Raw genomic sequence first — 15,724 nt, 5'->3', positions numbered from 1 at the left:
ATTCAGCGCCCACTCCGTAGGATTTAGGTTCGATCTGTGGTGCGAGTAGCACTTAAAATGGAAGAAGTGTTTTCCAACAACGGCCAGCCCTCGGGGGCAATGGGAAAACTTTGAGTGTAGATATTTCTGTCATGAATAAGCTTCTCATAAAACCGATTTGCCGTTCGGGGGCGGCGTAAAATTGTAGACCCCCTCGGCCAAAATATTTGTATTATTAAAAAAATTTCTAGTTTCAAAAATAACTTAGAGACTCTTTTTTCAACTTTTTTTGGTTTTTTGGTGCTCTAGCCAGGCAACCTATTTGGACTGAGTCCATTAAAGCAGGCCAGTCGTTTCTCCCTGTACTAGCTGGTGACAATTGGAAGCCCTTTTTCACCTGGACTTTCCATCGCTGAGAGGCCTTCCTCTTCCTCTGTTACCACCTGCGCTAGTCGCTCTATTTCTATACGCCATCGTCTGCGGTACTCGCCGTGGCCGCAGAATCTTTCTCTGGAAGACTTCAAGCGCCAATAAATCAGTTGTCAATGTCCAGCTTTCTGTGCCATATATGAATGATTCAATGCGCCTACAAGTGTTCGCAATAGGGCCATTGTTTCATGCACTGTGTGGCAAGTGGTATCGTCCTGTTCAAACCACATAATGTCATCATGCCGTAAAAATCGTATCATGTCACTATAACGTCCATTCACCGTAACCGGCGTTGCCGTCATAATTTTCGAAGAATGCGGTCGGACGCCTATGCCAGTCCAAAAACCACACCAAAGAGTGACTCGTCGTGGGTGCTTAGTTTTATTTTGTAGTGGGTGAAGTTTTGCTTGTTGTTATAACGTATCCGTTTAGGCGAAAATGTGGCTTATCTCTAACGATAATTTTTTGGTAAATCAGCATCAACGTTTGGACCACTTTTACGCCTTGTTCAACTGAGTATCGCTCCATGACTAAGTTTGCCAAATCCTGTAGTCCAATTGTCTAAAAAAAAAAATAAAACATTAAATCACCAATAATTGCTGTCACAGATCTGCGTCACCCGTTTGTCACCTTATACTAAGACGATCACAATGAGCGTGGTTTTTCTGCGACGAGAGAAGGCTTTGGCTTTTCCATTGCCACCTCAGCCCAAATTAGCATCTGTTGGCAAGAGCGATTCTCCTCAAAACTGACGGTATTTTCTGTGTTAATGCTGGTTCCTGAATAAGTAAAGCCCTCTTCTTTTTCTTATTTATTGGTTCTCTTCTGTGCCAACTGACGACAACCGTAAATGCCAAGTGAAGCCATGTACTTCTCCACCTGGTCTTTCCAACGCAGAGAAGGCCTCCCTCTTCCTCTGTTGCCAGTATCGCGAACCGCGTTGTATACTTTCAGAGCTGGAGCATTTCTGTCCATTCGAGCGACATGACCTAGCCAGCGTAGCAAAGGCCCGTAAATCTTCCGCAAAATCTTTCATTCCATTACTCCAAAAACAGCCGCATGTGGTGTTTTCATTGTCCATGCTTCTGCTCCATATACCAGCACGGCCATGATGAGTGACTTATAGAGTGTGATTTTTGTACGATAAGAGAGAACTTTACGTACTTCTCAACTGCCAACACAGTTCTACGATGTTGTCTACTTATTCGAAATTATAGCTGTCCACAATGACGTGAGTGCCTCAGCTCGAATGCGTTGTTTGACATATCCATCGATGTCATCAGCATACTCCAGTAATTGGCGATTCAGTGCGTTTGCTCTTATTAAACCATAGGGAGATGCCCTATGGCGAGTCCTTTCCAAGGTGTGGCGTGTGCTTAATTTATCAGGCCTATATCCACATTGATAAAACCCAATCAGTTCGTTGACGGTGGACTTTCGCCTTTCACACTTTTATCGAAAATACTTTATGTGCGTCGTTTAAGAACCTGATGCCTGATGGAAGTTGACGCATGTGACGGGATCACGCCTTCTACTCGTCCTTGTCTTCATCTCGCGGTGGTAATCTACTCCGTCTGTCATTTAGTAGGGCGAAGAAGTGTTCGCTCCATAATTATAGCACGCTCTGGACATCGGCCACCGATCGTGACATTCTTCGCCGTTCTTCCGGGCTCGTTCAAATTTCACTGTGTCCTCGACAACGGTACGTACTGAACGAGAAATGTGGTCCCGCTGCCCGAATATACCGGTTTGTTGAAAAGTTCAAGTATGAAAGTTGAATCACAGAGATGCTGGTTGTCTGTTGTGTTTGCAGCTATTCGACGTCGAATCTGCCTTATATTAAGCACTATATAAATAATAAATATCAGGGACCGAAAATAACAGTTATTTTTTTACAGTTAAACTTGGCCAAATATTTTCGAAGTCCGAAATAAAAGTCCTTTCCGGATAATAAACAAACCGCTTATCCAAATTAAACAAATTTGGTATCAAATGAAAGAGAACTGAAATAGCATTTAAACAGAAATAACGAACGAAGGTTACCAGCTCTATTTATATTTTTTTTTATAATTTAAGGTTTGTTCTATGTTAATTAAATAAAATTTTGTATAGAAATATTTTTCAATAGGTGGCTTTCCTCGTTTAGACATTTCAGTTTTAAAGCTATTTTAACTCTCCTACATTTGATACCAAACTTATTTAATTTGGCCAAGCGGTTTGTTTATCATTAGGAAAGGACTTTTATTTCGGCCTTAAAAAATATTTTACCAGAATTAACTTAAAAAAATAAAAAAAATTTCAGTACAAGTGAATTTAGATGACATCGTAAGATCAACAGAACACTGAAAACGAAACGAAATTTATTTGAGAAAATTTGAGAAAGCCAGTATATTTACTGTTAAAAATTCCTCGAGGTATTTGCGTTTTTAAACAATTTCGTTGTGCAAATAATTTTTATATGTAAATTTTTCCCATTGCTGCACCTATGTACATACATAAATATGTATGCAAACATGTGCCACATACATAACTGTGCATGCAATTATTCATTTTTGTAGTCAATCACCTCAAAAACAAAAACCTGAATGTTAGGCATGTCGCAATTAAAATAATTAAAAGTTTTGTTACGTGCTCGTGCGGAAAATACCATGCCAACGTTTAAATTAAATTTCTTAATCGAGCTTATCTGCAGATAAAGTGAGGAAATTAGATTAAAAAAAAGGCGGGCTATATTTAGTGTTCAGAGCTACTTGTTTGTATGCGCACAAGTGCTTTTTTTTTTCTATTTGTTTACATACATACGTACAATCTTTAATATATACCTGTTTATTTACCTCAACGATGTAATCCAAACCGAGGCGAACAGCCTCACCGTCAGCCACCCAATGCGGTGGAACGCTCTCAAATTACCGCATAAACATTAACTTGTAGTAATCGTAGCTCTGAATTGTACGATTGATTACTTGAACCACCCAGCGAAGGTCTGCAAGTAGCCCTTTGTACCGTCTCTCTTCGTCTCTTCTAATGACCTACTAATTGTTATTTGACAATCATTATTTGTTTTTATTTGACAATTACTTTATTCAATATCTATACAGATATACAATGTATTTGCTGGGGCAAACAAATATTTGTTTGTGAAATAAGCAGCCGCAGAAGATTCCCGCGTTCGCTTGTCAGCCATTAGGTTTGATTCTTTATGTCAAGGCAAAAATGTATTCTGTGGACAATTGAAATGCATTGAAGCGATCGACGGCGATTGACGATTGACGATCGAGTTTCTAGTAAACAATCAATAATTTGAAAGGCCACACTGAATGGCAGTCAATTTTCTCTATTCGAATTGTAAAGACATACAATTTTAGATTTAAGTTCGTACATAGTATATACATATATATGCATGTACCTACGAGTGTACAAATCTCATTTTAGGTTTTAGTGTCAACGGTAATATTTGAAAACATTAGGGTGGTTTTTTTTTTTTTTTACTGTGGGAGTAAGGTATAGGAGTATCCTACGTTAAGTTCTAAGCAAAAACCATGGGTCTAAAATCAATTCCGACCGCTCCAAACTAACAAAATATATTTTTTGCTTAGCAACGGTTTATTTTGTTTCGAATTTTTTATAAAATAATGCTTTAAAATATTTTTTGATATGAGGACTGCATTTCTAGTTTTTAACAAAAAATATATATTTTAATTTCTTAAAATTTGCTTTTCATACAACTTTAATTTAATAAAAATTTTAAGAAATACAATTTTTTTACCATTTTATCTAAAATTTTTATTCCAGCAAGTAGTCGTCTACATGGTATTAAGCATAACAATTTTGTAAATTCCATGCACTCTCGTCACGGGACTTTACCGACTCGAAAGCTCCAAATTGATTTTAAAGGCATAGGTTCTTCGGAAAATACTCTTGCAATATTACGTAGAATACTCCTAAGCCCTACCCGCATAGTCGAAAAAAAAACTTCGATACAAATTGACCCACCTTAATGTACATAAATTCATACAAACATACATATACATATGAGTACAATCACCGCTAGACTTTTCTAAGCGTAAAACTCGCTTTACTTTCTGTGGTTTCGAATTTCACAAAATAAAATCATCAAAAATAAATAAATAAAAATCAAACACAAAAAAAAATTAATACCTGCAACGGAGAGAATGTCATTCCATCATCGCTCAGCTGCATTGTTCATTTGATAGCTTTCAACGCGTGACAATTGTTACATTTTTTAAGTGTGTTTTTAGTGCAATTAAACATAAATCTAATTAAATGTGTGGTATAAATGTGTGCTTTTCGAATTCAGGTGTTCGTTTGTAAGTATATAGAAACTCTGCAATGCTTATTCTAAGTGCTTGCCAAAATGAATACAGCGAAGCATATGTTGGTATGTACATATATACCCGGCAGGAAATTTTTCTGATACCAAAGGGTTTGAATTTCTAGTAAATTTATAATATTGAAAATTGTAAATTTTTCAGAGCAGAGGTCTTTTTCTTAGCTTAAACTTTTGCCGATGACTTGACCTATTTCTTTAACCTTTGATGAATTCTTTGATTCTCACGGCTCAAATCATTGCTACCAAGTTGAGAACTATGTAGTTTTTTTCTGTTTCTAGCGACACAACTTTTTCATACAAAAAATATTCCGTTTTTGGTTGGGAATTTATGTTTTTTAAGTATAGATTTAGTTCAGCCAGAATTTTAGAGATTTACGACATACTTCAGCTATCCACTTAAGCTCAAGTCGTTCTCGAGGCTAAATATTTACAGGAATTTAATTAGTTTTTATTAATGAATTTGTTTTAATTTAAACCGAAATTTTGAGTCTCAATATTTGCTGCCATTTTGCTGCCTGCAGAAGGTGAATGTGATTTTTATAACTGGATAAGAACTATTGAAAAAGGTTTACGAAGTATGTACATATATCGGTCCAAATTTCCCTAGTCAATTGCTTACTTCAAAAAGTCGAAAAATGTCACACGGCTAAGAAAAAAGAAAAAGCATTTCCAACTTCACTTTCCCTACAGGGTATGCAGTGAAGCATATCTACATATACTGTACTATAAATGGTTATTTTTTAGTTATGGAAAGCTACATTTAAAACACGCATGATGTAAAGCTACTCATAAATAATTCTTGGAATTTAACAGTATTACTAAGTATTGTTTTCTGAATAGAAAAAAAATCATATAGGTATTATTACTATGCATATTGTAGATAAACATGTACGGTCACTTGTTTGCAACAAACCGGATATTGTAATAGAGATAAAAGCAAATCATATTTTTTTCAAAGTCCTCTTTGTGTGTGATAAAAACAAAAACAAGACATAAATTTTGTTCAGCAACGACATCTTATATGCCCAAACACGAAGATATGTAAATATGTGCATTAGGGTGGTACAAAAATGCACAGGAAAATCAACTCTTTGGAATTTTCCTGCTGCCAACCCTCAGAACTGAAGCATATCGAAAATAAGGAGACCCAATTTTTTTTTACATGGGAAAAATACAACTTTTCCTAGCATTGCTTGTAGAATGTATGGGAAATTTCAAAGGCCAGCCGGCACGCTTAAATATTAACCGGTTTCAAAACAAAAAAAATACAGGTTGGACCACCCTAATGTGCATATTAATTTTACCTACATACTTTTACCAGTCGACAAATTGTAGATTGCTTCTAAATCAGTCATAGCCAAAATATATTCCATGGGATATGCTTTCCAAAAGTTTGTACAGATTTAATATCAGTAACGAGCAGAGAGAGCTTTTACTTAGTAAATGTGTGCGCTAATTTAAAATCTATACAAACACTTAAAAAGTTTCTTGCGGGAGAAATGTTTGGGTAGTGACTGTTTTACATTTCACATATCTGATGGGAAGAGCTTTTAAAAACATTCCATGTTTTATCAGATCAGAGAGAGCTTTTACCTTGTGCACAACCATACAAAATGTAAACAAGCGCAGAATAAAAGCTCTCTCTTGAAATCAGTCACGATCAAAGCATATTCTGCGATGGAAGCCTTTTAAAACTTGCTATAAGTTTAATGTGGACGCTCAAAGTGTGAAAGCTTTCTCTGATCGTCGCTGCTGTAAACAAACGCTTTCAAACAAGGGTTTTAAAATAGGACCTTCTTTTTTAGAAGTTGTATGCGAAGATATGAAGTCTTTTGACACCGATATATGTTAATAAAACTAGATTTTTCTCGGCAAAAAGTTGTTCGGCAATTTCATAATTATTTTATGATGCGAACCGTAAATTAAGTAAAAGTAATGTGGTTAATAAGCCAAAGACGAATGATGCTGAACAAGCATCTATATTGATTACCTTTTTTATCGTTTACTGTAAGGAGCTTGAATTCCCCGCCTATTAAACGACAGCAGCGTTATTCGTCACAGAGACCACTTGAGAAAAAGACAAAACCAAACTTTACTGACGGCGCCAATACGGGATCCATGTATGGAAACCAGTAGAACGCAATGGACCCGACTAGATATCTGTCACAAAGTCGCACTACAGATCATCACAGAGTGTCTTCTCATAACGCAAGAAGGCAGTGCCTCCATAGTAAAGCCCCGATGCTGCCTGTCAAGGAGTATAACAACAGGCTCTGTAGGCATTTTCTGCTGGGAGGCTACCGTAGGAAGTACTCTAATATATAAATACTAAAAGCAAGGCCGCATCACCTGCATATTAGGGGGTATCTTCGTAGGTATTCTAACAAAGTCCAACTTTACACAAGACAACTATTGAACACGATCGGCTATCCAGAAGAACTGAATTTTTTTATTAGGAAATCCGTTAGCAATTACATAGGCTCTGGCCCTTTGATTGTTATTATGGGCTGTCAAAAATCAGCAATTTCAGACGAATAGTTAAATTATATCAGGGCCTACATGGCAACTGAAGCCAACTCTTCTAGCTCTTTGATCGGGCTCTTCTTAACCTTATATATGTATTAGCTAAGGCTCAATAGAAAAAAGTGATTGTTCTTCGTATTATTTGAAAAAGAAACTAGAGACCGAAATTTCAATACTAGAAAGAACTCAATGCAACTATTTTGTGTACCCTCAATCATATCACAAATTCTAACATTCTTCAATTAAATTTTGCTCTCACAGAATCTCCGAATCGTTATCTTGAATCGGATGTAAATATCCATTTCAAGACACCAATACGTCATGAATACAAACAGGCCATGTCGGATGAGGAATTAGCACAACGACAGGCTGAACAAATGCAAAAGCTTTATCAGGAGGAACGTCGACGCAAGTACTTACAGGAATTGCAGGATATGAATGCGCGCCGTCACACTGACAATTTTACACCAACACAAAAATCACCAATACCATTGAATCGGTATGATGACTTCCAATCGGATTTGGCACCCAAATCGCCAAATACGATAACAACACGTACGGCAGCGCGTGCGCTCTACAACTTCCAAGGACAAAATGCAAGGTAGGCAGGCATGACGAGAATAAATACTTAGTCCTCATTGTTCGCATTGCAAAACTCTTTTTTTTTTTTTGTCCGCAGGGAGCTCTCGTTTAAGAAAGGCGATATTATCTACATTCGCCGACAAATTGATCGTAACTGGTACGAAGGTGAACACAATGCCATGATTGGTCTGCTACCAGTGAGTTACGTTGAGGTAAGTGATATTTTTATATATTAAAACAAGTGTTTGAAAAAGTGCAGGAAATTTGCCGGAATCAAGATGTGACAATAAGCATAGAAATAAATTATTTGCTGGGCAGATGTTTTTGGCCACTGGACATACATTTTTAGCCATTTTAAAATCTGGCATACAATTTTGCTAACTTAAAAACTGAACACACATATGTAAATTTTGCTAATTTTAAAACTAGACATATATTGTTGGCCAATAAAAGCTGAACATAAATATTTGCTAATTTTACAATTGAACATAAATTTTGGTCATTTAGAAACTGTAAAATATTTAAAAAAATATGCATACACACACTTTTAGAAATTTAAAAACTGGACATAAATATCAGTAATTAAAAAACTGGACATAAATATCAATAATTAAAACACTGGACATTTATCATTGGCAGAATAAAACTGGACATAATTTTTTATCGTTTTTGAAAGTTTTAAACTGGACATAAAATTAAGCTAATTAAAAGCTGGATATAAATTTTGGAAATCTAACAACTAGGCAATAATTCTCGGTCCATTAAAAACTGGACATAAATATTTCCTAATTTAACAACTGAACATAAATAATGGTAATTTAAGAACTTTAAAGTCTTTAAAAATATACACACCTTTTTGAATGTTTAAAAACTGGGCATAAATTTCAGTTAGTTAAAAATTCGACATAAACTTTTGGTAAATTAAAAACCGAACATACACTTTTGGTTAATTAAGAACGGCGAACATTTTGGTCATTCAAAAACTGAGATCACATGTTTAGCTTTTCAAAAAAATATACATACATAATTTATTGGTCATTTAAAAATTGCAAATAAATTTTCAATCATTTCAAAATTGGACATCAAACTTTCAAACTCATTTTATTTTTTTCTTGAGTAGAGTGAGGCTGAATTTATTTGGCTGACAAAAAAAAAATAAAACTGATCTCTAGTGTTATATTGGCTGAATTTCTTTATTCATTCTGAACGTTTGGAATAAACTTTTCTGTTTATTTATTCTTTAGAACGTTCCTGATGATATGTTGACGTATATTTCAAACGCATTCTGTTTATTCCGGCTGTGAAATGGGATTATCCGGAATGTATAAAGAAACGCAGCCATTACGTTCAAATTGGCCCCATTTAACTTGTTAAATGAAAAAGAGCTTTTTGGAAAACACAATCGTCCACATTGAACATTTGGAGTTAACTTTGACGGTTGTTTGATTACCTATAAAAATTCGAAAAAAAATTATTCAAAATCAAGTTTTTGTGTTTCAATTTGTTTTGTGTGAATGTCTGCTTCATGATATTAACGCATACGGATTACTTAGAGACTTCAAAATGTTTAGTTCGTATGCACTATTTATCTCTGCGTACGATGAGACCTCATGGGAAATAACTAATTACCACCTTTGCCTCTTTTTTGGCGGGCAGACATGCATACAATTTTGATAATTTTTGATCATTTTTAATTTTTAATATTTTTCAGAATATAAATTTTTTGAACGTTGGCATGTCAAATTAAAGCTTTTGGGTCTTTCGGATTGGTCGGAGCAGAAAGCTTTCTGATACAACTCTGCGCTGAACTGGTTTTCAAACGAGTTAAATGATTTAACTGGTTCAATTTTCCAACAACAATTGCATGCGATTTAACTTGTTTATGAACATGTTTTGTTCATTTAACTGGTTCAAGCCCATTTAACATGTTTAGCACGTCAATTTGAACGTAGTATTACCGAGAGAATTTATGTGGGAATGCGCCATAGGTCCTCGCGTGGTGTATTATTTTGGCAACTCTGGTGGATTTCCAAACGTCTGATCCGCGATATTTCTCAATCTCGCAATGTGGTGAGGAACACAGACCTAAAACAGGTTCTTAGTCACAGTGTACAAAATGCTGGGATATTATACATATGGTGAACCAGTTGAGAAGAGCAACTTCAAGGAAGCACTTTAATTTCCGTAATCCTGCCGAGTGCCTTCCGTGCTGTTCTCTCATTACACTGCTTTCATTTTGGTGTTCATTGTTCGTTTTTCAACATATTGTGAGGTAAGCGCCAGCCCAATTGAGGTTGGGTACGCCTACCCCTTGGCTAGTCTGATCGCTAGATCACTTCAGTCCATTGCCTTGTGCCATGGTACCAATAATATATGGATGTTGTGATAAATAGCAAGAGAGTTAAGTGCTGGAAGACTAGCGATCAAGTAACCACGAACGACGAAAAAGCTTGGGAGCCGCCGAGCTATCAGTGAGAAAGATAATTCTCTCACTGTGATAGTTCTTGCTTAGGTATACCTACCGCACACACACTGATGGCTAAAATATGTGGGTCCAAATACGGCGGACCCTTTGCCTTCGGGAGTTTTCGGGTAATCTTTGTACCAGTGCAGAGTATTCGGCCAGATATGAATGTCTTTCCAAAATAGAGGGAACCCAAGCTTTTTTTTATACTAATTTTCTTTTCATTCATCTGTAAGAAGTAGGGTTGGTGAGAGCTGGGAGCTTAATAACTGTATGCTCCTGGTTTATATGACCTTTCCTCTACCAAACCCTCCATAGTAAAATTAAGTAGAACTTGTTTTATCGCCTGCTCTAAAGTTTTTTTTAGGCGCTCTAGTTCTAGAATTTCCTCCCGTACTTACTTCAAGCAAGTGCAAGTTTTGTGACTGATTGATTCACGGTGACTAGGACGGTCCCTAAGACCTCCGGTGCCGCCCCATATGTTATCATACTTAAGTTTTACAGACTACAACTAATTATAAGTCCATCGAATATAAGTTCAGTGTTCTTTCGAGGGCTTCTGAAAGGGACCTGCATAGTTATATATACCTACCTGCCAGTCTATGTACACTAGGGTGTGGCAAAATAGGTAAAGTCGGAATTTTAATGATCGCACTCTCTAGAATTGTTCTATGTCGAAAAATATACGCGAACACCTTTTCTAGAAATGGTATAGAATTCTTGGAAATCAATATTTTTGTGATCGGAAAGCTCTAGTTCTCTTCGGAAGACTTCCAGTAACAATACCCAATTATTTGTTTAAATATTTTTTAATACTAAAGATTTTTTATTTCCCCCCATTGCATTTTCTGCCATTTTCTATGAAAAATTTAGCGCTTTGAGCGACCTCTAAATATTTTTGATTTCAAAATAAAAAATAGGGTATACCCCCTCTTTTCACTATATAGCAATCCTAGGAGGTGAAAGCACTAAAAATTCCGACTTTCCTTATTTTAGACCACCCTATTGTACACTCTCCGACTTTTTAACACATATAGGAGTGCTGACTGGTCGATTTTAGTAATGAAATTAAAATTAGCTTAATTTAAAAAAAAAAATAAATAAATCAAATTTATAAAAATATGTTTGTGTATTAGCATTTAGCTTAAAAACAATCAACGTAAAATCTGAAGAAATAGGCACCTCGACAGTGATATTTAAATGTTTTGTTTGAAGAATGTAAATCAATGTTGCCAGATAATTTTTTTTTTTATAAAAGGCAAAAACTTTTCTAAGTTACTACTATATACCCTCTTTGACTAATTTCAGATCGTAAACAAAGAGAGCACCCGTTTACAACCAAAGAAACCATCAGAGGGACAAGCGCGTGCGAAATACAACTTCCAGGCACAATCTGGCATAGAATTGTCGCTAAATAAGGGCGAATTGGTCACACTCACCAGACGTGTGGATGAGAATTGGTTCGAGGGTAAAATAGCCAATAGAAAAGGTATCTTCCCAGTGTCATATGTGGAGGTGAGTGCGAAAGAAAAAGTATGTACGAGTATAATTTTTTTTAGAGAGCATTGTAATGAAATTTATATATATATATATATATATATATATATTTATTTATACGGCTCCTATAAATTTATATGTATATATATATATATATATATATCGGAGTATGCAATCAATAAACACTATTTATTGGCATTTCAGGTTCTCACCGATATCGGTGCCGAAGATATTGCCGCACGCACCGTTATCAGCGAACATGCGAGCGTCACGAATTTACGCCCCTCACTTGACACGCTACGCACAAATATTAATAATGAATTCAATTTTATAACCAAAAATGGCCATCAGCCACCAAATGGCATACTCAAGGAAACCAAACAACATCACAGCAATAAAATTGATGCACTACACGTGGATACGCATTCAGAGCCGTTAGTGTAAGTTGAGCGAAGAGGAAAAAAAGTGGAAAAATTTTAGACTAAATTCTTATAAATTTTTCTTCTCTGCAGCTATCGCGCACTCTACAAGTACCGCCCGCAGAATTCCGATGAAATGGAGCTGCTCGAGGGTGATATCGTTCATGTGTTGGAGATATGCGACGATGGCTGGTTTGTGGGCACCTCACAGCGCACTGGCTGCTTTGGCACCTTCCCCGGCAACTATGTGGAGCGTGTGCTCTGAAAGAGTGTCTTCCGCGGCACGCCAATAAGCGTTGATAATGCGTTCTACCAAAATACACACACACACACACACAATCACAATATTAATATTTAAAAAAAATACTTAGTTTAATGAACAAATTGAAGAAAAAGCAATCAAAGAATAAATTATGTTAAACAAAAACAAGTAAAAAAACACACCAGCAGCTGCAATATGAATTGAAAAAAGCCACCTAATATTAATTATATTTAATTTTTGTTGTTATATTTTATTTTATTTGCCGACTTATGTAATTTTAATTAAAAATTAAACAAAAAAATATATATATTTATTTACATACTTATATTCATGTTGAAAAGTATAACTCTACGTAAAACATATATTAAATTATATTAACCACAAAGTTTAAATTTGAAGCATAAAACAAAAAATATTTGCAAGAAGCATTAAATGGTGTGGAGGAGCGTGCTTGCGTAAGCCTCAGGCAACAACAACAGCGGCAGCAAAAAAACCAAAAGGTAGATGCGGCGGCGCACTAGCCTCCCTCCACCTGCAACGTTTACTAATAAAACTAGTCAAAGCTATTTCCAAAAAAAAAAAACATTAATTAATTAATTAAACATTTGCACAAGTTGAAGAAAAAGTAGAAGGAGAAGCTAAAGCTGAAGCGATATTCAAACAAAAATAGCAATGAAAATGTTTAATTTGAAAGTAATTGCAATTTCAAATGATATTCAACTGATATTAAAATGTCCTTGCGTCACATACACACACACACACACATATATATATACATACAGCAGTTAATAAACAAAGACCCTTGGTTTGTTTTACATACCCTCAGCAAAACCTACCACAATGTGCCTTCCCATCCATGTTGCCTTCATGAAAAAAATAAAATAAAATAAAAAATACCACAAATTCGATTACAAAAATGTTTGTATCCGAAAAATATCCTTTATCTCGTTACCGAATGTGTATTTGCAAGAAGAAAATTAAATGGTTTTGCCTGCTGGTTTGTAGTTGACACAATTTAGTTGTAATTTGCATACATATTAATGTATTTGTTGTTATTAGAATAAAAACCAAAAAATAATAAAATGCATAAAACACAAAAAAAAAACACTAATTGAGCAATATTTTAATCTGAACTGAAGGCTGCAAGTAGCCTAGATATAAGGGTGGTCCTTAAAATAGCAATATCTATATTTTGTATGGCGTCAGTGCTGCCAGATTTTCTTTTCAAAAAGCTGTAAATTTCTGAAAAAATCTATTTTCAACCAAAAATAACCGTAATCTTCAAAAGCGAAACGATTTTTTAAAAAATTTGGGTTTTTTAATTTCATTAGTTAAAAATATAAAAAAATAAAATCAAAATCATAAACAGTCCCAATTATACAAAACCAGACCTTAAATTTAGTACTACGACCTGAAGCATTGTTTACGAAATAATTTGTACTAGAAGGTATTTTAAAAAGCTGTAAAGTTGTCTAAAAAACTGGCACTGCTAAAACTGTGTATCTGGCAACATTACTACAGATATCAACAAAAATTTCCAAATTTTATAATATTTTGAGGGGTCTGAATTTTTTTACATTAATCTCAAACTTTTATTATTTTAAAATTTTTAAATTTTCGTAGATGTCTTTATTTTGTGCCACAAACCAAAATTCAGTTGTTGATATGTTAAGGAACACCTTATCAAACTGTCCTATCGTTTAGAAAAGGTGAACGGTGAAGCAGAAAGTCTCTTCAATCAAGGTAAGCGAACCTTCTAAAAGGCAATAAGAAAAACTCAAAATAATAAACAAAAATTACCTGGATTCAGAACATCGAAGAACGGGTGCGAAAGGCCACCGTTGCCCTATATTGCTGGAGAGGGGCAATGGTCCAAAAATTTGGTCTGTCTACGAAACTAGTGCACTGGCTATATCCGATGGTGTTGAGGCCTACACTTCTATACGGGATAGTGGCATGGTGGCCAGCTCTATGGAAGAAGTCAAATACTATGAAATTCCAAAAAGTGTAGAGAGCAGCTGTGATAAGTTTTAATGGTGCTCTCGGTACAAAACCCACTGAAGCAATCAATACGATTCTAAACATCCTACCCATAGACATTATGGGACTGCAATATGTTGCAAGTGCAGCACTAAGACTCCAGGAGCTATGAAGTGGGAAAACGACTTGATGCGCTTACACTATTATCCCCATTAACCAGCAACTACCGAGCAAAACGGACAATGCTTAATTGGGATGAACGCTATAGCATAGCTATACCAAGCAGAGAATCCTGACTCGAATAAGTTCTGCGATCTGAAGATGCCATTGGATTCGGCACAGACGTTCCAAATTAGACAACAGAGTTGGTGGAGGCGTTTACTGGGTGCAATTGGGTATGTCACTGTCTTTCCATCTACCTGACCATTGAAGTGTCTTTCAAGTCGAATTGGCGTCCATAAAAGAAACTGTCGACAACCTAAAACTGCCGCTGTCGCTACTACCAAAATATAAGTATAAGTACTAAGACAGCCAGTCGGCCCTTAAGACGCTTTACTCAGGCACTATAAATACGGAAACAGTTGCGCAAATCACTTAACGTGATGGCAGAGCAGTTTGCTTTGTACCTTGTGTAGGTGCCAGGGCACAGTGACATACCAGTAAACGAGCAGCCCGACGAGTTTGAAAAAAAGGGTACTTCCATTCGACTTTCATCCGACAGGAAGGGGATAGGTATGATCAGAGGTGGGCACGACCACAAACAAGCCTGAGCTAAAAGTGAGAATGTGTATGTGTGCCCAATTAATTTTTATGCTGTCGCGTTCTCATCGTTACGCTCTCGCTTGTATACGTACAAGCGTTGCTTGCGCTCTTTTAGCACCTGCTAAGTCTCTGCCCATGCCTGGGTATGATACTCGCTTTCTTCAAGCTCTCGCTAAGGCAACATTTCCTTGAGGCAACTGGTAACAGATGGAAACGCAGTGAAACCTGCAATACAACGAAGCTTATGCTGCCTAAATGGAACATGCTGCCTGAATCAACAGAAACTTACTCTGCGATTGTCCTTCGCTATGCAGGAAAATATAGCAATTCCTGGATAGGATTCCTAAAGGATCTAAGCGCAACTGCAAAGTTTGGAATACGGCAGTTGCTAAGGTTTGAAGACTCTACAAACAGGGCTCGAATCGTAACAGTCATGGACGTACTGCTCATTTCATATACAGAATTACAAGACGAGC

General features: G+C 36.0%; 1 protein-coding gene across 12 annotated transcripts in view; it reads left to right on the top strand.

Moving 5' to 3' along the window:
- CAP (Cbl-associated protein) overlaps nucleotides 1-13,398 on the top strand; it is a 98,540-nt gene extending 85,142 nt beyond the window's left edge. For 9 of the 12 annotated variants that reach the window (XM_017609823.1, XM_017609604.1, XM_017610101.1 and 6 more), the window contains 5 exons: nucleotides 7,544-7,883; nucleotides 7,962-8,076; nucleotides 11,637-11,861; nucleotides 12,030-12,265; nucleotides 12,338-13,398. In XM_017609823.1, coding sequence (XP_017465312.1) covers nucleotides 7,544-7,883; nucleotides 7,962-8,076; nucleotides 11,637-11,861; nucleotides 12,030-12,265; nucleotides 12,338-12,509 — 1,088 coding nt within the window. In that variant the 3' untranslated portion in view covers nucleotides 12,510-13,398. The remainder of the gene's footprint in view (nucleotides 1-7,543; nucleotides 7,884-7,961; nucleotides 8,077-11,636; nucleotides 11,862-12,029; nucleotides 12,266-12,337) is intronic. The other 3 variants (XM_017610040.1, XM_017610455.1, XM_017610388.1) reach the window with 2 other exon arrangements.
- The last annotated feature ends 2,326 nt before the right edge of the window (nucleotides 13,399-15,724 follow it).

This window comes from Rhagoletis zephyria, unplaced genomic scaffold (genome assembly GCF_001687245.7).
Source record: "Rhagoletis zephyria isolate East Lansing unplaced genomic scaffold, Rhagoletis_zephyria_1.1 Rzeph_scaffold_00001, whole genome shotgun sequence".
Lineage (NCBI taxonomy): Eukaryota > Metazoa > Arthropoda > Insecta > Diptera > Tephritidae > Rhagoletis > Rhagoletis zephyria.
This window is presented reverse-complemented; position numbering and strand designations above follow the sequence as displayed.